Here is a 21,439-nt window from a genome sequence, read left to right as displayed (position 1 = left end):
GCTGTCTGTGTGTGTGCGCGCTGTCTGTGTGTGCGCGTGCGCTGTCTGTGTGCGTGTGCGCTGTCTGTGTGTGCGCGCTGTCTGTGTGCGTGTGCGCGCTGTCTGTGTGCGTGTGCGCGCTGTCTGTGTGCGTGTGCGCGCTGTCTGTGTGCGTGTGCGCGCTGTCTGTGTGCGTGTGCGCGCTGTCTGTGTGCGTGTGCGCGCTGTCTGTGTGCGTGTGCGCGCTGTCTGTGTGTGTGCGCGCTGTCTGTGTGTGTGCGCACTGTCTGTGTGTGTGCGTGTGCGCGCTGTCTGTGTGCGTGTGCGCGCTGTCTGTGTGTGTGCGCGCTGTCTGTGTGCGTGTGCGCGCTGTCTGTGTGTGCGCGCTGTCTATATGTGTGCTGTCGATGTAAGTGGGGTGGGGGCCGGCGAGCACAGTAGCAGTACTATTCCTCCAGACCCTAGCAGTGCACCCAGATAGGCTCAGGGCTCGGGTTAACATGTGTTGCCAATGGGGGTGCCACTGCTTGTCGCTGGTCCGTTAGGAGGGGGGGCACACCGCTGCTGACTTCCAGCAGGCAGCAGGAGGAGGAAAGGGGGTGAGGACAGGCACTGTGGATTCGGTAGTAGGGGGGGTGCGGACAGGCACTGTGGATTCGGTAGTAGAGGGGGTGCGGACAGGCACTGTGGATTCGGTAGTTGGGGGGGTCGGGCACTGTTGCCTGTGATATTGGTGCTGCTGACTTCTAGCAGGGGGGATGGACGGGCACTGCCGCTGGTTCGTTAGGAGGGAGGGGTACCACTGCCCACATGGCTGCTGACTACCAGCAGGCAACAGGAGGGGGAGGTGGGAGGGGGGGCGGGGGGACATCACTGGTCCATTAGGGGGGGTTGGCACTGCTACCTGCGATGCTGGTGGTGCTGCTGACTTCCAGCGGAGGGGGGTTGTAGGGATGGCCATCGACTATCGATTTTCCCAAAACATCAATGTTGGGCCCTAGTGCTCGATGTTTTGGGCATTGATAGCGGATGGTCGCATACTTTTATGCCATCGATGGATGGCTTCCGATGGAAAAAGTGGGGTGCGCATGCGCACTGTGTGCGCAGCATCATAGTGCCCAGCGGCATTGCTGCGGGCGGCCCGCCCTGCCGGGAGATGCGCGCATGCGCAAAATAAACTTAAACTGGATTGATGGCTAAAGTTTCTTCTGCGCATGCGCGCGGTTCCCGGCCGAGCAGGCTGCCCGCAGCGACCCTTCCCGTTGCTCTGCGCATGTCCTGCTCTAGAAGCCATTGAAGGCAACCATCGATGGGGGATGTGCCGATGGCCATCCCTAGGGGGGAGGGGGGATGGGTGGGCACCACTGCCTGTGCTCAATGCGCTACCACTGGTCCGTTAGGAGGGGTTGGGCACTGCTGCATGTGCTTAATTCCAGCAGGGGGGGGCGCGAGTACCGCTGCCCGCATTTTGTGTGCTGCCGCTGGTGCGCACACTGCTTCTGACTCCAGGGGGGGGGGGGGGGAGGGTGCAGGCGGATGGGCACTGCTGATCTGTTAGGGGGGGAGGGCACTGCTGCTTGTGATGCTGCTGCTATTTCGTTACAGTAGGGAGAGGGGAGAGGGGGGGTGTCAGGGCTGAGGGTCCGGTCAGAGTCTTCCCAGATCTAGTGGGACTCTCTTCACATAGATCATTAGGCCGATCCACAGGGATTACCAGCTCCGGATGCCAATCACAGCCCGAGGCCGGCCCCTTCTCCATCCACCCAATGACAGGCTGGGGAAACTGGCCCCTCATGTCCCCTGTCAGCGGCAGCAGGCTAATCCCGTGCACCCGGTGGCGCACACAGCAGTCTGTACATGCTGCTGTGCCCCACTGCCCCCCTATATTAATAACTGTTATATATCAGCCCAGATCTGTGTGTATAACGCTGGGTGGAGGTTCACTCTATGACTCCGCCCAGCGTTATACACACACTCACAGATTGAGTTACAGATCTGGCTAGATATATGAGATGAGAGAAACAATTATCCTCAATGACAGAAACAACCATCACCCTTAGCGCTGTGGGAACCATCCCGTACTCTTGTGGTGAGTGAAGCGAGTCCACGAGGGGACACCGCATCCCCCGTACGTAGAGGTTAAGTAGCGACTAACGGAACTGGCGTAGCGGTGGAGGCAAAGATGAGGAAGTACCATATATCTTTTATCCAAAACCAGACAACGTTCAGAGCCAAATCAAAATACACCAAAAATGGTCTGGCGAACATTTCTCATTAGTCTGTAACTACTCTGGGCATAAGATGGAGAAAAGTGTAGTCAACTTACCAAAATGAACAGAGGGGTCATGGAGGATGAGAAAGGAGAAATGACCCTGCTTAGGAATGAGCATTTCATTTATGACCTCATTGAGTGTGCAGGTACATGAGGCAGCATCTGGGTTGAGAAATGGTTGGTGGAGAGAGGTGCAGGCACAGGTGGGAAGAGCAAAGTTGGCATCAGGAGGACTGGATCAGAAGATAGAAGACCTCATTATCGGTAGTGACTGAGGGTGAGTAGAGGGGAAAGTGAGAATAATGCCATGGGCCTGGTGAAAGGAGATGTTCAATTTGACTGTTAACAGCAATTAGGGGATAAAGGAAGGGAGGGGCAGAATGACGTGTGGGAGGACCGTCGCAAGGAGAAGACCGAGTGTGACATTTAATGGGATGCGATTTTTAGCCACTTTCGGAAATCGCATCAAATATCACTTTTTAAATTTGCATTTTTTTTTGCATGAATTTGCATATTTAATGAGCAAAAAAGTGCAATATGGTGCAGTTTTAGTCATAAAAATGTGCGACTTAGAGGACATGTGCGACTTTGTGTAATTAAAAAAAAAAAAAGCGTAGGATCCCCCTTCCTGAGCATAACCAGCCCCGGTCCTTGGGGCAAAACAAATAGGGGTCCCCTTGATTTTATCAAACCAGCACCAGGCTCAAGGGTCGGTCCTGATCCCAAAATATGGGGGACAAAATGAGTAGGGATCCCCCGTATTTTAAGAACCAGCCCCAGGCCAAACCGGCCAGCAGGGTAATGCCAAAGCCAGGGGCAGACTTTTTATACATTCCCCCTGCAGCTGTGCAGCATCTGTGTAATGTAAGTAAATCACAGCTCCTGGTTACAGCTGCCTGGCAGCAGGTGAGCCCCAACTGTTCATTATGCTGGTGACTACTCTACGTCACCTGTGTGCACCACAGTATAGTGCACACATATCAACTAGCACATATCATGTGCTGAAGGTGGGGTCAAAAACTGCATAATAAAGGTAATAATGTGATAAAACAATTTAGGAGATTCGCTGTAAACAGATGAATAAGGTAGGAGGTCAGAGAATGGTATCCTACTGCAGCATTTATCCCAGATAGAGTTCGAGACAATGGCCCTTATTCAGACCTGATCGCAATACAATTTTGTTCTTAAAATGGGAAAAACCATGTGCAGTGCAGGTGGGGCAGATGTAACATGTGCAGAGAGAGTTAAATTTGGGTGGGGTGTGTTTAAACTGACATCTAATTTGCAGTGTAAAAAATAATGCAGCCAGTTTTTACCCTGCACAGAAACAATTAACTCACACAAATCTAACTCTCTCTATACGTTACATCTACCCCACCTGCAGTGCACATGGTTTTGCCCATTTTCCAAACAAATTTGTACTAAGCTCAGATCTGAATATGCGCCAATGTTATCTTCCGGTCCTCCTTTAGCATGACATACGAGACCTTTTATCAATGAGTTTTAGCTATTTAAGACTCATTGGGCAGAATGTTTGGTGGCAGTGTGGGATGCCAGTGGAACATGGGCGTTTTTTTAAAGGGGCAATCACTTAAAAGGCAAAACTATCCGAGTTCAGCCGGTTCCCACACTGCCGCATTACATTTGGCACCATGTGTATAATAAATGGTGCACCAGCCAATCAGTTCCCAACATTTTTCAGTTAGGAGCTAAATGCATGCCATTTAGGAGCTAATTGACTGGAGCGATATTTATCATATGTAGGGAGTTTTAAATAGCTAATGCTCATTGATAAATGGACCCCTTATGGTGCTACATACTGCGACACACGAACTTAAAATATTGCAGCCTGTGCAGAATGAATATATGAGGAACAGAGACACACGATCAGTAAAGGAACCCCCCCCAAATGCCCCACACTGCCATCAGCAATAACACTGTTACGCAAGTTCTTTTTATGATCGTCATTTTCAGAATTGTTAAAGCGTTTAAGTACTTTACAGGCTGCTTTTGTCGTTTTTTATTGTATTACTGTAAATGGTCAGGACGGGGTCAGGTGTTACTCATGTTACTGAGGGCTGAGGTCCTATAGAAATTATAAGTAAGAAACCTGAGGCTTGTACCTGAGATACAAGAACGTTAGTCCGGGATAAGGAGGGTGAATGTTCGGGGCAATGCTCTGAAGCAGAAAGAACAGGGAACAAGCGAGACCACCCCGGAGATGTGGGTTCTGTCTGCACTTGTTACACTGGGCGCCGGTAAGTACAACGATGGATCATTAACACCTGTATAGTAGTCTACAATAAACGATAGTATAATTATACAGAAATTAACCTTATGGGGGAAATGTAATAGGATGAGAGAATCAGATAGAGAGAGATTTGGTGAGAAATCTTCAGGGTTTTTTTTAATGCCACAAACATTTACAATGCAATATTAAACTGGTTGTGCAGTGTAAATGATTGCCGCTTTAAAAAAAACTTGAGATTTCCAGTGAAAACACCTCCGTTTCTCAAGCGAGAACATATTCAGCCTGGTTAACTTATCTTTGTATTCTAGTGATTCAAAACCTATTACTGGCTTAGTCGCATTCTCTGTACCTGTTCCAAGTCATTTATGTCCTTTTTAAGGTGCGTTGCCCAGAACTGAACACAGTATTCCAAGTGTGGTCTCACCAATGCCTTATAAAGAGGCACTATCACATTGGCATCCCCTGAACCCATTTCCCTATTAATGCATGCCAGTGTCCGGTTTGCTTTTGCTGTTGCACTTGAGCACTGTGCACTATTACCCAATTTATCATCTATGGTGACCCCCAAGTCCTTCTCTGCAGCAGAATTCCCTATAATAACTCCATTTAGCCTATAATTAATTACTTTACATTTTTCAACGTTAAACTGCATTTTCCACCTTTCCAGTTTATTTAAGTCACTTTGTAGTATTTCCACATCGTCTCCTGAGTTAATTTCCTTACTCAATTTCGCGTCCTCCGCAAATATTGCAATCTTACTTACTATGTCCCTTCCAATATCATTAATGAATATATTAACCCCTTCCCGACGCAGCATGTTTTTGCCTTCCTGACAGAGGCCTTTTTTTCAAATCTGACATGTATCACTTAAGTGGGGATAACTTTTTTTTGCTTTTACTTATCCCAGTGATTTTGAGATTGTTTTCCCGTGACACATTGTACTTTAAATTAGTGGTAAATTTTGGTCGATACAATTTTTTTTTTTTTGTGTGAAAAATACCAAAATGTCGTAAAAAAATGGAACATTTTGCTATTTGCAAAATGTTACATTTTCTGCTTGTGAGACAAATAATCATACCACTCAAAATAGTTAATAACTAACAAAGACCATATCTATACCTTATTAAAAAATCATTATTTTAACCTCCTTTATTTTTTTGGACACTAGGGGGCAGCAGAGTCTAAATTTTACACTATACGCAGTTTAACGCTAGTTTTGGCTGTTCACTTTTGAACAGCCAATAGCAGCGATCGCCCAAGACGGGGGGTATCGCTACCCCCCCCTGGGCAATGAGGGAGGATGTCTGCTGTCAGGGACAGCAGACATCCTCCCTCTGTCACCGCGTCTCCGGACGCGGTGACCGTTTAAAGCCATGACGTATATATACGTCATGTGTCGGGAAGTACATCCCGGCCATGACGTATATATACGTCAAATGTCGGGAAGGGGTTAAACAAGGTGGGTCCCAAAATTGAACCTTACGGGACTCCACTTTGGACCTTACCCCAGCTGGAGTGTATGCCATTTACCACCACTCTCTGTCCCTGATTGTGAAACCATCAGCAGACTTAAGACTCTATTTAGCAATAATGCCATATTACCAATATTAATAGGCCATATTATCATAATTATTACCAATTGCCTCTTACTTTTCCTTACCATGCAGGAAAATTCCCAGCGATGGTTGTCCGAATAAGTCATCTGTCCTGCTCTGTCTAGTATCGTACATCCCCCATCTCTGTCCAGCATATATATATATATATATAATGTAGTGTGTGTACTGTATGTATATACATGGCCACCATGATGGGGGTGGGACATAATGATGTAAAAGCCATAGTTGCCTCCCCTTCTGCATTCTGCTGGAGACTCCCCAAAATAGTAGCGATATCCCTCACTGCCTGCAGAGTCTAGAAATCTCCCTAATTTCACCTAACCTACATTTTGCAGCTGTTATATTTTGGGGGGGAACAAAATAAATTGGAGATATATACACCACATGGGATAACTAGCATGCGCTGTATTGGTTATAAACCACAGTGATCCCTAAGGCTACATCAGGGGCGTAACTAACTATTTTGCCAACCCCCCCCACCCCCCCGCCGCACATTTTTTCGGCACCCCCCCCCACACACACACACACACACCTAACCTGTCCCCCCCCATCTTACCCGTACCTGTCCTGCACCCGCGGTCTGCATCTCGCCCGGCTCTCTGCCGGGACCTGCCTGACCGTCACAGTCCCGGCTGGCTCCTGCTGCTACAATGAAAACTGACTCTTAGAAAATGGCTGCCCCATACTGCAGACAGAAAACTGTCTGCAGTATGGGGGAAGCCATTTTCTAATTGTCAGTTTTCATTGCAGCAGGAGCCGTCCGGGACCGTGACGTCAGGCAGGTCCCGGCAGAGAGCCGGGCGAGACGCAGACCACGGGTAAATATAGCCCTGCAGCCCCCCCCCCCCCCGGCGGCGCCCCCCCCCCCCTTGCTATGCCCAGCTATTGGTCCACAGGAGCTTATATCACCTACTGCAGGCAGCCATTTTGTACACCAATCCTATATGCATGGAGGGTGTGAGGGGGAGGTGTTGAGGCTTACACACACCATGGGCCATACATGTGCCCCCAAGTCTTGAGTCAGAATTGATTCTTAATGAGAGACGTGTTGTAGCTTCAGTTGAACAGCAGGTGGCACTATAAGCCATCAGTTCCTTACACCAGGGGTGGCCAAACCTGTCCTAAAGATCTACCAACAATTCATGTATATAAGGCACCCTACTAGGAATGAATGCAGCGTGTATGAAAATGTGACAGTAATGACTGCATCTGGGCACCAGCTGGGTGATTTGGAAAGTGTAGACCATTGCTAGATTTTGAGGACCGTTTGGACACCCCTGGCTTAAATGTTGCAATTTACTTTCTATTCAATCCTAATTGAATCGCAGCGCCCCGTGTACGCAGTAGATTTAGATCTGTATACAGTCTTACTTGCAATCTATTTTTCTATCCGATTTTGATGCCACTGGGCCACGCAGTGTCGGCAGTAGTTTCTCAATGCTGTTTATTAATGATTGACTGTATAACAATCTGTAGGAAAATAGGACCCTAGTACATTTCATATTACACATCGGTCCAAATAAATCATGGTGCGAAAAATGCTTTATGGAAAGGGGCAGATCATTGCACACTGCCCGGGGCACAATATTGGCTGTTGACCCCCACCTCACCTTACAACCACCTCCCGGATCACAATTTGCTGCTTACTGTCCTGTTCCCATCACCTGGTAAAAATATATATATATATGCATATATATATATATATATATATATATATATATATATATATATATTTTTTTTTTTATTATTATAAGAATTACCTGCCCTCATAATCCAGCGGGTTGGGATCATTTGGTCTACAGCATGATGGTCGACGGTCATTAGGTCGACACCATTAGGTCGACATGGTGAAAGATCGACATAGGTCTAGGTCGACATGGGAAAAGGTCGCCATGGTTCTAGGTCGACATGGGAAAAGGTCGCCATGGTTCTAGGTCGACATGGGAAAAGTTTGCCATGGTTCTAGGTCGAAAGGTCATTAGTTTGAAGGTCATTAGTTCAACAATGTCTATGTCGACAGTGAAAAGGTTGACATGGGGTTTTTCACAGTTTTTTTTTACCTGAACGTCAACACAGTCGACATGGACACAGTTTCAAGTGCACCACTCGCAATGCGTCGGGCACGGTGCCTCGATACACTTGGCACACTATTTTATTCTCCCACCACACCCTAGTGGATGGAAGGGCATGAAATACCACCTGTTGGCACATGTCGACTCAAAAACAGTGAAAAACCCCATGTTGACCTTTGACTTAGACATTGTCGAACTAATGACCTTTCAAACTAACGACCTGTCGAACTAATGACCTTTTGACCTAGAACCATGTCGATCTTTTCCTATGTCGATCTAGACCCATGTCGACCTTTTCTCATGTCGACCCAATGGTATCGACCTAATGACTGTCGACCATCATGCTGTAGACCAAATGACCGCATCCCAATCCAGCATGGCCCTTAGATGACGGAGGTTGGCGCACAGGCTGTGGGGGTTCCCCTATGCCTCGGTTAGTCGTTCTGACCATACATAGAAATGTATTTTCTGTATATTATTACACGTTTCATTTTGTTTTCCCATTTTCCTATAGTGCGCTGTACTGCGTCCACTGCTGCTCCGGCCCAGGCAGTCACCTGCGGCTCCCCAAGGGTCTCCAGCCGGATAGTGGGGGGCACAGATGCGGCAGACGGGGAATGGCCCTGGCAGGTCAGTCTGCAATATCAGGGACGCCATATTTGTGGGGGATCCCTGATCTCTGCAGAGTGGGTGCTGAGCGCTGCCCATTGCTTCCAATAGTGAGTAACTGTCTGAATAGACGGATTGCATGTAATAAGTGTATCTCTCTCTATCTCTCTCTCCCCACCTCTCTTGCTCTCTCCTTTCCTTTCTTCCTTCCTCTCTCTCCCCCTCTTTCTCTATCTCTCACTCCCTTCCCTCTCTCTACCTCCCCTCTCTCGCTATCTCTCTACCTCTCCCTCCCTCTCCCTCTTCCTCTATCTTTCTCTACCTCCCTCTCTCTCCCTCTCTTCACCTCTCTCTCTTTCTCTCCTTCTCTCTCCTCTGTCTCTCACCCTCCCTCTCTCTCTCTCCCGTCTCACTCTGCCTCCCTCCCTTTCCCTCCCTCTATTTCCCTTTCTTCCTCTCCCTCCCTCTCTTTCCCTCTCTTCCTCTCCATCCCCCTTTCCCTCTCCCTCCCTCTTCCTCTATATCTCTCCCTTTCTCTCTCTCCCTATCTCTCCTCCCTCCCTCTTTCTCTCCCTCCACCAGTCATCTGATATCTTCTTTGTACCTGAAAACATAAAATGTAATGCAATGAGTCTGTGCTATTGTTATGGGAATTGTAGGGTGAGTAACCACACAATATGGTAATAATACTAATATGCAATACTACAATCCAACAATTAAATATCTACTGATCTACTAGGAAACTGTCACTCATCACTCACTAATTACATTTGTGGTACATGTCTGTTGGAGTGGTACATGGCTGTTGGACTGGTATACGGCCGTTGGCGTGAAACCCGGCTGCTGGCGTGATACCCGGCTGTTGGTCTAAGCACAGATAATCTCTAGATGGTACAGTGCCTTACAGTAGCGACACCAGCTCCAATGGATCTTCAATTTCTCTCTCCAGTAAAGACTCCACTGACTCGTCCTTCTCAGGCTGTAGCAGAGAGGCAAGGCCCATACCCACAGTAACATCACTTAACGAGACCACCTAGATTGGCAGAAGAATCTGGTAACTTTACTAATAGGAGTAAGAGGACACAGGTCCAGGAAAATGGAGGGCAAATGAAAAGGGGGCTTCACACAATAAAGAACGCTAAAAATATTTATAATACTACTATGCAAAGTACATGCTACACAACATAAAATAAATAAGAAAGATCATCAACATTTGTTAGCAGCAGTGAACTGGATGCCCAATAATCAGTATTCTCTTGGCAATTAAATACTTCCTTATTATAACTGCTGCAGCGCCTCTTTGACTGTGACAAATGGAAATTACACATTCTGAAACTCTGTAACACATTGGGGGGAATGTAATGTAGCCTACGCTCAGCGGCAGTGCGGGATGCCAGACAATACCAGACTTCTTTAAAGGGCATGCACAGACCCCGGATTATATGGGCTGCAGCTGAAGCGGATGGAGGAAACGCTGGTTGGCTGGCAGGCTGAACTTTTTTTTTGTGAGGAGGGTCTGTGGTTTCTGTTTAGTGGCAGCCAACAGGGGTCCGGAAGCTTTTCATTTAGTTGAAGTGTTGTTTGATTATTATTATTATTATTATTATTATTATTATTATTATTATTATTATATTATTATTATTATTATTATTATTATTATTATTATTATTATTATTATTATTATTATCACTATTATGACATAAGTATTTTGAAGAACAATGAAAGCAGTCTATTAATCATTAACCTCAGATAACAGATTATTACAATGTGTTTCTGTGACCGGGTGCCTGCCCTTACGCTCTGGCTATGCCCTTCGGGTCAACAGATGGCGGTTCCTGGTCTCACGGGACCTGTCCAATAGGGGATTCCCTGTTACCATCAGTAATCACCTGTTACTGACTCCACCCACTATGCAGAGGGCAGGATATAACTGCCACCACCAGACTCCTACTACATTACTTCCTCATGCCCAAACGCTGCACAATTGTCATGGATCTTCTTATTCATGCTTATCTGACTTGTGATTCTGATGTTTCTCAGTCTCAGTCTGAATCAGTTCTGTCTGCGTTCATACTGCCACTCAGTCTATGCATTGCTGGCTCATTGATTGTACACCTGAGGAGATACCAGTCTGAAGCTGAAATCACCTGTTCCCTGTTGCTCACCTGTTTAGTTCAGGCTGAAGTCTCCTGGATTCATGCCTCAGATTGCAGATTCCCCTCTGTCCTTTCCTCCAATCAATACAAGGCAGGGGGGTTAAATATCCTGGCCGCAGACCCAGAAGCTGCCTTAAGCAAATTGTCTACCAGCTGCTTGTTTCGGATGCTCTTTGCTGTTCAAGCTTGTTTGCTGGCTCCTGCTTGTATCCTGATTGTAGCCATATAATTTCCAGTCATCCAGTGATTCCATTTCTCCATTCCTGTCTCCAGTCCAGTCAACTGGTGAATCCTCCGATTTCATTGCTACATTCCCGTCTCCAGTCCAGCCATCTGGTGATTCCTACAGTCCTGATTTTGCCTTTGCTCACAATCCACCCAGTGTCAGTCGTACTACAATCCACTCTGACTCTAGTCTGGGCCTTTGTGTTATCCGTTATACAAGCCGGTGTGTCAATGCCAAGTCGGCCATTTCACTTACCATTATTTCCTGAGTTCTGTTTCCCTGAAGTCAAGTCGGCCCTTTGAGTTACTCGTTTTATTTACCGTACTGTCTACATCAAGTCAGCCATTTCCTTTTTCAAAGCCATCAGGTAGCCAGAGGTTCCTGTGTCTCGACCTACTGTAATTCAAGTCCTCCATTACTCAGTCTCTCACCATCAGTGAGCACTCCTAGCAAGGGGCTGCGACCTGCTGTTCAGACCTAGCAAAATTCAACACCTCCTTATGGAGGTCCCTGGTGAAGACCACTGGGCAGTTAGACTCCACTCCCTTGCCAAGGAGTTTAGCCAAGACTCACGACCAGAGAGTTTATGCATAGGTCCTACATCCTACCCACCATGATTCCAGCACCACAAGTGCAGCCCATCCCGGAAACTGAAGCCTGTGACAGATCCAGAACAGCCACTCCATTTCAGTCCAGTCAGCCCAGTGAATTTACCTGTTCAAGTCCCTGTCCCTTCAGTCCAAACCTCTGATCCACTCAGCCTGGTATTCCCTCCGGATTCTGTTTTTTCATTGCCAAACCGGCCTTTTTCAGTTATTCCTGTATTTAAGTTTACATAATTTGGCAAGCTCCAATTACCTTGATCATCCAGCACCTGCCATCAGACCAACAAGGTCACGACTGAGTCCACAAACTCCTAGTCGTGACAACAATTAATGTGCTTGATGAAGCCATCACAAATAGGTTGCAGTTCACAACATGTGTTCTGTACAATAAGTACACATCACATAATATTACTGCTGCAGACACTATTTATGGGAGTCAAAGGGTATAGATATTAGGATATTAGAGGTGATAACTCGACCAGCGATCGTGGAGTCATCACACTTATCACCCGAAGAAGGCGCTTATCGCGGTTATGCCACGCTATTGTTTTTTTTAACCTATCCTTTTTAAAACTAGTGAAAAAACAGGTGACCTGCGATGTGTCCCCCGTTCCAGGATGGTTTAGACCAGCAGTTCTCAAACTCTGGGTCCTGACCTTCTCAGCATGGAGTCGCAACTCCATGTTGCTGACCATCAGGCTGATGACTTTTCTAATCTCAGTCAGTGATTGCAGGAGTATTGAAAATCTGTTGAATTGTCTGTTATTTTAGACTCTTCACAGCATGTTGTGCCTCCACAATGCTGCCATGTATGTGCTGTCTGCTGACTTCACATGTGACGTGATGACCTTCTGCAGTAACATGCTGGGGTCCTGTCATTATTTTTATTGTCTGTTGGGTCCCAGAGCAAAATAGTTTGAGGACCCCTGGTTTAGACCTTCCATAAAATTAGGCATCCCTAGGGCTGTTTTGGACATACAAAAACAGTGGACACATTTCCAGGACTGGTTTGGACCTACCAATAAGAGTAGGCATCTCTGGGGCCGGCTTGGACCTACCAATAAGAGTCGACATCTATGGGGCTGGTTGTGGCCTACCAATAAGAGTAGCCATCTCTGGAGCTGGTTTGGACCTACCACTAAGAGTAGCCATCTCTGGGGCTGGTTTGGACCTACCAATAAGAGTAGCCATCTCTGGGGCTGGTTTGGACCTACCAATAAGAGTAGCCATCTCTGGGGCTGGTTTGGAGCTGCCAATAAGAGTAGACATCTCTGGGGCTGGCTTGGACCAACCAATAAGTGTAGACATCTCTGGGGCTGGTATGGACCTACCAATAAGAGTAGGCATGTCTGGGTCTGATTTGGACCTACCAATAAGAGGAGACATCTCTGGGACTCGCTTGGACCTACCAATAAAAGTAAAAAAAAGTCAGGCTGGTTTTGACCTACCATAAGAGTGGACACATTTGCAGGACTGGTTTGGGACTACCATAAGGTTGGGCACATTCGCAGGACTGGTTTGGAACTACCATAAGAGTGAGAAAATTCCCAGGACTGGTTTGGGACTTCCATAAAAGTGGGCACATTCCCAGGATTGGTTTGAGACTTCCATAAGTGTGGGCACATTCCCAGGTATGGTTTGGGACTTCCATAAGAGTGGGCACATTCCCAGGACTGGTTTGGGACCACCATAAGAGTGGGAACTTTCCCAGGACTGGTTTAGGACGACCATAAGAGTGGGCACATTCCCAGTACTGGTTTGGGGCTACCCTAAGAGTTGCACATTCCCAGGACTGGTTTGGGACTTCCATAGGAGTGGGCACATTCCCAGGACTGGTTTGGGACTACCATAAGAATGGGCACATTCCCAGGACTGGTTTTGGACTACCATAAGAGTGGGCACATTCCTAGGACTGGTTTGGGGCTACCCTAAGAGTTGCATATTCCCAGGTTTGGTTTGGGACTTCCATAAGAGTGGGCACATTCCCAGGACTGGTTTGGGACTACCATAAGAGTGGGCACATTCCCAGGACTGGTTTGGAACTACCATAAGAGTAGGCACATTCCCAGGACTGGTTTGGGACTTACATAAGAGTGGGCACATCCTAGGGCTGGTTTGGGACTTCCATAAGAGTGGGCACATTCCCAGGACTGGTTTGGGACTTCCATAAGAGTGGGAACATTCCCAGAACTGGTTTGGGACTTCCATAAGAGTGGGCACATTCCCGGGACTGGTTTGGGACTACCCTAAGAGTGGGCACATTCCCAGGACTGGTTTGGGACTTCCATAAGAGTGGGCACATTCCCAGGACTGGTTTGGGACTACCCTAAGAGTGGGCACATTCCCAGGACTGGTTTGGAACTTCCATAAGAGTGGGCACATTCCCAGGACTGGTTTGGGACTTCCATAAGAGTGGGCACATCCTAGGACTGGTTTGGGACTTCCATAAGAGTGGGCACATTCCGAGGACTGGTTTGGGACTTCCATAGGAGTGGGCACATTCCCAGGACTGGTTTGGGACTTCCATAAGAGTGGGCACATTCCCAGGACTGGTTTGGGACTACCCTAAGAGTGGGCACATTCCCAGGACAGGTTTGGGACTTCCATAAGAGTGGGCACATTCCCAGGACTGGTTTGGGACTACCCTAAGAGTGGGCACATTCCCAGGACTGGTTTGGGACTACCCTAAGAGTGGGCACATTCCCAGGACAGGTTTGGGACTTCCATAAGAGTGGGCACATTCCCAGGACTGGTTTGGGACTACCCTAAGAGTGGGCACATTCCCAGGACTGGTTTGGGACTACCCTAAGAGTGGGCACATTCCCAGGACAGGTTTGGGACTTCCATAAGAGTGGGCACATTCCCAGGACTGGTTTGGGACTTCCATAAGAGTGGGCACATTCCGAGGACTGGTTTGGGACTTCCATAGGAGTGGGCACATTCCCAGGACTTGTTTGGGACTTCCATAAGAGTGGGCACATTCCCAGGACTGGTTTGGGACTACCCTAAGAGTGGGCACATTCCCAGGACAGGTTTGGGACTTCCATAAGAGTGGGCACATTCCCAGGACTGGTTTGGGACTACCCTAAGAGTGGGCACATTCCCAGGACTGGTTTGGGACTACCCTAAGAGTGGGCACATTCCCAGGACAGGTTTGGGACTTCCATAAGAGTGGGCACATTCCCAGGACTGGTTTGGGACTACCCTAAGAGTGGGCACATTCCCAGGACTGGTTTGGGACTACCCTAAGAGTGGGCACATTCCCAGGACAGGTTTGGGACTTCCATAAGAGTGGGCACATTCCCAGGACTGGTTTGGGACTACCCTAAGAGTGGGCACATTCCCAGGACAGGTTTGGGACTTCCATAAGAGTGGGCACATTCCCAGGACTGGTTTGGGACTACCCTAAGAGTGGGCACATTCCCAGGACTGGTCTGGGACTTCCATAAGAGTGGGCACATCCTAGGACTGGTATGGGACTTCCATAAGAGTGGGCACATTCCCAGGACTGGTTTGGGACTTCCATAAGAGTGGGCACATTCCCAGGACTGGTTTGGGACTTCCATAAGAGTGGGCACATTCCCAGGACTGGTTTGGGACTACCCTAAGAGTGGGCACATTCCCAGGACTGGTTTGGGACAACCATAAGAGTTGCACATTCCCAGGACTGGTTTGGGACTTCCATAAGAGTGGGCACATTCCCAGGACTGGTTTGGGACTACCCTAAGAGTGGGCACATTCCCAGGACTGGTTTGGGACTTCCATAAGAGTGGGCACATTCCCAGGACTGGTATGAGACTACCATAAGAGTGGGCACATTCCCAGGACTGGTATGAGACTACCAAAAGAGTGGGCACATAACCAGGACTGGTTTGGGACTACCATAAGAGTGGGCACATTCCTAGGACTGGTTTAGGACTTCCATAAGAGTTTCACATTCCCAGGACTGGTTTGGGACTACCATAATAGTGGGCACATTCCCAGGACTGGTATGAGACTACCATAAGAGTGGGCACATTCCCAGGACTGGTATGGGGCTACCCTAAGAGTTGCACATTCCCGGGACTGGTTTGGGGCTACCCTAAGAGTTGCACATTCCCAGGACTGGCTTGGGACTTCCATAAGAGTGGGCACATTCCCAGGACTGGTATGGGACTACCATAAGAGTGGGCAGATTCCCAGGACTGGTTTGGGACTTCCATAAGAGTGGGCAGATTCCCAGGACTGGTTTGGGACTACCATAAGAGTGGGCACATTACCAGGACTGGTTTGGGTCTACCATAAGAGTGGGCACATTCCCAGGACTGGTTTGGGTCTACCATTAGAGTGGGCACATTCCCAGGACTGGTTTGGGTCTACCATTAGAGTGGGCACATTCCCAGGACTGGTTTGGGACTACCATAAGAGTGGGCACATTCCCAGGACTAGTTTGGGACTTCCTTAAGAGTGGGCAGATCCTGAATGTACTGTATAACTCTGCTGATGACATTACTTTGTGTGTTAAGACGTTTGTAACCTAAGCTGTGTTTTAGGTAATTTGTATGTAACCGCCCAGCAATCAGTATGCATATATATGAGAGTATGAAGCATTGCAGCAATATTAAGCGTCTCTTTTAGTCCAATTACATTTTGGCATCTTTGCGCCATTGTCTATAGCAATAATTACCATACTGAGATACATTATCCAAATGCAGATGTCATGTCTAACACTAATCCGTATGTAGATGAATGCACTTAGCATAGAAAAGCCTTTTACTGATGCAGGAGAGGTGCCAACAATACATCAGATATTATGAAATATGCTCCTATTGTCTATTACCTGCATCAGGCAAACACATTCATCTTGTAGGTGCTGATGTGTTCTTGGCACAGTCTGTGCATATATTAATGTGCTGCACAGCTAAAAGCAGGTTCTTCCCACGTTGTTCCAGATTCTGAGGGGCACATGTCCTGGTGAGATGAAGACCTTGCTGACAATGAACACTGAGAATATGCCACGTTGAGTGTCTACAGTGTAGCACAGCTTTTACAGCTACCATAGATACCACACCCTGTGGCAGATTTACTAAGCCTGATGAAGTGATAAACTGGAAGGTGACAATGCACCAGCCAGCTCCTAACTGTAAAAATGACCAGTTGGGTGCTGTTTGGCTGCTGAATTATCACTGGCCACTGTGGCAGGGACAGCATCTTTACACATGAAAGTAATGTGGAAAATCCAGTCCAGGTTTTAGAGCAGCAGCAGCAGCAAGAAAACTGATGTGCTCAGAGTTGGGCTGATTAGCAGCACCTGTGGCTTCCTAATAAAAGTGTTTCCAGGGCAGAGGGTCATTGCTCCTGATGGTGTCCAAGTGATAGTCCGGGGGGTGGGCTACGGTAGGGACCACTGGAGCATTTGAAGAGTTTGTACTATGCTTTGATTACCTGTATGCTGCAATGCTGCCTGTGCTGCGTACCTGTTATGCTGGGACCTGCTCCAAAAATAAAGACTTCATATTGATCCAGTGTAGTGATTCCTTATCACACCACTTCATCACGTCACCACCAATAAACCCGCCCTCTGTGCTTGGCAGTATTACAGTGGGCGCTACAAGTATATAGCAAAGTGGGTCCAGAACCCATAACCAGGGCCCTGCACTGTGTTATCGGTAAAGGCTGTGGTACACTGGAAACTGTTACAAGCCACCTCTGGCGGGTCTGTGTAAATGCAGCCTGACTCTTGTATTTGTTCCGTGCTCAGTGTCACCTGTCATGTAATTAGGCAATTAGCACTCTGCCTTGTGTCAGGCTGCGCACCTGCAGTTACTTTCCCCATTAAGGGGGCTTGTTCTGATTGGACATTGCTCCCTATATTACCCAGCCTGCCCTAGATCTGTGTTGGTGGTACTTGTGTATTTTGGCGGCGCCCGATTTCAGCATCGTGCGATGAACGCATCGCATCGCATGCCATGTACCCGATGGCATGCGATGCGATGCGATTTTGACCCACTATGCAATGAAAAATCGTATAAGCACCCTAAAGGGTGCTTTTGAGCACCCTAATGGCTGCTTACAATGTTAAATGCACCCCCATGCCACCCCCCACTATAAACGTGAACCCGAAGCGTGGCGAGCGCAGCAAGCCCGCGAATGTGGGAATGTGCCCACTCTTATGGAAGTCCCAAACCAGTCCTAGGAATGTGCAACTCTTATGGAAGTCCCAAACCAGTCCTAGGAATGTGCAACTGTTATGGAAGTCCCAAACCAGTCCTAGGAATGTGCCCACTCTTATGGTAGTCTCATACCAGTCCTGGGAATGTGCTCACTATTATGGTAGTCCCAAACCAGTCCTGGGAATGTGAAACTCTTATGGAAGTCCTAAACCAGTCCTAGGAATGTGCCCACTCTTATGGTAGTCCCAAACCAGTCCTGGTAATGTGCCCACTCTTATGGTAGTCTCATACCAGTCCTGGAAATGTGCCCACTATTATGGTAGTCCCAAACCAGTCCTGGGAATGTGCCCACTCTTATGGAAGTCCCAAACCAGTCCTGGGAATGTGCCCACTCTTAGGGTAGTCCCAAACCAGTCCTGGGAATGTGCCCACTCTTATGGAAGTCCCAAACCAGTCCTGGGAATGTGCCCACTCTTAGGGTAGTCCCAAACCAGTCCTGGGAATGTGCCCACTCTTATGGAAGTCCCACACCAGTCCTGGGAATGTGCCCACTCTTATGGAAGTCCCAAACCAGTCCTGGGAATGTGCTCACTCTTAGGGTAGTCCCAAACCAGTCCTGGGAATGTGCCCACTCTTATCGAAGTCCCAAACCAGTCCTGGGAATGTGCCCACTCTTATGGTAGTCCCAAACCAGTCCTAGGATGTGCCCACTCTTATGGTAGTCCCAAACCAGTCCTGGGAATGTGCCCACTCTTATGGAAGTCCCAAACCAGTCCTAGGAATGTGCCCACTCTTATGGTAATCCCAAACCAGACCTGGGAATGTGGCGCCGCCAAAATACACAAGTACCGTGTTGGTTATACTGCTTGTTTCTAGCCATTGCAGCAGAGCACATGCATGCTTTCCTGACCAACCCTTATCATCACTAAGAGAGTGATAACGTTGAAAGAGAGGATGTACCAACCAGCACCTAACTATCATTTTTCAAGTGGTGGGCACCTCTGTGCATGTGACTGCAACACCTGTGCAACAGGGTGCTAACCATTGCCAAGGTATAAATGCGAGGCTGCAGGTAATACCTCGGACACTACAAGGGTCTGTCATGTTATTATATCACAGGTCAGATGTTCTGTTCACAATCACTATGACATTGATCCATGCCTCTGTTCTGCCTAAAACGCACCCTACTGCACCCCAATCCATGCCTAAAATGGGCCAAGGTACACTGCACAATCTTCCCAGTAGATGTTAACAGTGGTTGAGGTTGCAGGAGGTGCTGTTCCCAATTGGATTTTGGACTGCGCTGCAGCCCCACCCCTGGATTTGCCACTGGTTGCCAATGTTTATGATGTTTGGACTCCAATAATCCTGTTACTAATCCCTGGTCTTGTGGCCTTCTCTTTCCACAGTTCAAATCTAGCTGTGAATTATAAAGTGTATCTGGGTTTATATCAGCTGGACAAGACCTTGGCCAATCCGCATGTGATTGTGGCTAGGGTGCAGACCCTCATTATTAACCAGGAGTTCAAAGCAACAGGAGACAGAGGCGACATTGCCCTGTTGAAGATAGTCAGCCCTGTCAGTTACACCGAGTACATCATGCCGGTCTGTCTGCCATCCGCTGAGGTCACTTTCCCCTGTGGTATGGAATGCTGGGTAACCGGCTGGGGTGTGACATCATACCAGGGTAAGTCTGTCTGGGTCCCCTTGTCACTAGCTGACCTAGACTTTCTTTGATTTCTAGCATTGTACATTTTTATAGCCATTGTTAGATATTTGTTTTCCGTTCAGAATTATATTAACCAGTGCTTATTGTGCGATCACATTATATTATTCCATCTTATAAATCACAGTTTTCTCATCTCTTGTATTCATTAATTTTTCTACATTTTGGCAATCACTTTTGCTCCCCTTTGTAAGCCCATTCTTGTATGTCATATTTAGTCCTATCTTGGCAGTGGTTATCAGGCAAGGCCTGTTATAGGGTGTTCGTCCACCCCCCGCAAATAATAAATTGGCGTCCTCACTCCGTACCTCTTAAAAGAGACAGCGCACACTAGAGGCAGCATTAGAACAAGGGAGTGTGTTCCCAAATTATGCAAAACAGTAACACAATCTTATTCACATTACACCATATGTAGTGCACCTGATTCACATTACATCCCACACTAGTGTCCCTTATCCACATCCAGATACACACTAGAATGCATGATTAATGTTCCTTACAATAGTACCCTTTACACACATTGTGGTACAGAGTAGTAACCCTTAAAAACTACTAACATTAGTAGCATTCATTATATATTTTGTAATCAGTAGTAGTGCCTTTTATACATCCTGTTGTCAAAGCCCACTTCTCTTCACATTTCTCTCACAGCTCTCCTTTACTCCAACACTCAGTGACCATCTTCATACTCATCTCCATTATTGGCCTCATGCCTCTAGTTGTATGTTGATTGGGTCCTCACTACTTATATTTAAGCTGTAATGTGTATTGAACTGTGGTGCTCTTTATTTGTACTGTATTTTTGTTATTTATTCAATGTTATGCCAAGTTTTGTCTCCCTGTATTGTTCCTTTGTACGGCGCTGCGAAACACTTGTGGCGCCTTATAAATAAAATTATAATAATAATAATAATAATAATGCCCACAATAATGCCATTTACACATAATGGGCATAGTTTTTTAACTTATATAGAATATAATTTGGGGAAGTACGGACGGTGTAATGGTTAGCATTACTGCCTCACATCACTGAGGTCATGGGTTTGAATCCCACCATGGGCCTAACTGTGTGGAGTTTGTATATTCTCCCTGCACTTGCGTGGGTTTCCTCCGGGTACTCCGGTTTCCTCCCACAATTCAAAAATATACTGGTAGCTAAATGTCTCCCAACAAATTAACCCTAGTATGTCTGTGTGTGTCTGCGTGTACATGTGGTAGGGAATATAGATTGTAAGCTCCACTGGGACAGGGACTATGCTCTGTAAAGTGCTGCGGAATCTGTGTCTGCTATATATATAAGAAACTGTAAATAAATAAATAAATAAATAATAAAATACATAAACAGAATGCCCACAATAGTGCCGCTTACACGTAATGACCCGAGCAGTGCTGGTTACACATACTGTTTTAGTAAGGTACACAGTAGTTTCACTTACACATAATGCCCACAGCAGTGCTGCTTTCACATGATACCCACAGTAGTGCCCCTCACACATAATGCCCACAACAGTGCTGCTTTCAGAGGATACCCACAGTAGTGCCGCTTACACATAATGCCCACAGTAGTGCTGCTTTTACACAATACCCACAGTAGTGCCCTTGCACAATGCCCACAACAATGCCCCTGTACACAATGGCCACAGTTACACCTTCCACCCAATTCCCACAGTAATGCTCCATGCACATAAAGCTCAGTATTGACCTCTAAACATTATGAGCCTCACCTACACTTCCATCACCTGGTGAGGCAATAATAGGGTTCACCTAAATCACAG

At 47.3% G+C, this 21,439-nt stretch overlaps 1 protein-coding gene across 1 annotated transcript in view; it reads left to right on the top strand.

The window, feature by feature from the left end:
• Positions 1 to 2,309: 2,309 nt before the first annotated feature.
• Positions 2,310 to 21,439, top strand: part of LOC146021064 (serine protease 53-like) — a 57,962-nt gene continuing 38,832 nt past the window's right edge. Inside the window, exons 1-3 of the mRNA XM_083154865.1 lie at positions 2,310 to 2,397; positions 8,705 to 8,909; positions 19,348 to 19,625. Coding sequence (XP_083010991.1) covers positions 2,310 to 2,397; positions 8,705 to 8,909; positions 19,348 to 19,625 — 571 coding nt within the window. The remainder of the gene's footprint in view (positions 2,398 to 8,704; positions 8,910 to 19,347; positions 19,626 to 21,439) is intronic.

Source organism: Crinia signifera, chromosome 7 (assembly GCF_055691185.1).
Source record: "Crinia signifera chromosome 7, ASM5569118v1, whole genome shotgun sequence".
Taxonomy (NCBI): Eukaryota; Metazoa; Chordata; class Amphibia; order Anura; family Myobatrachidae; genus Crinia; species Crinia signifera.
Note: the sequence above shows the minus strand (reverse complement) of the source record. Positions and strands in the feature narration are given on the sequence as shown.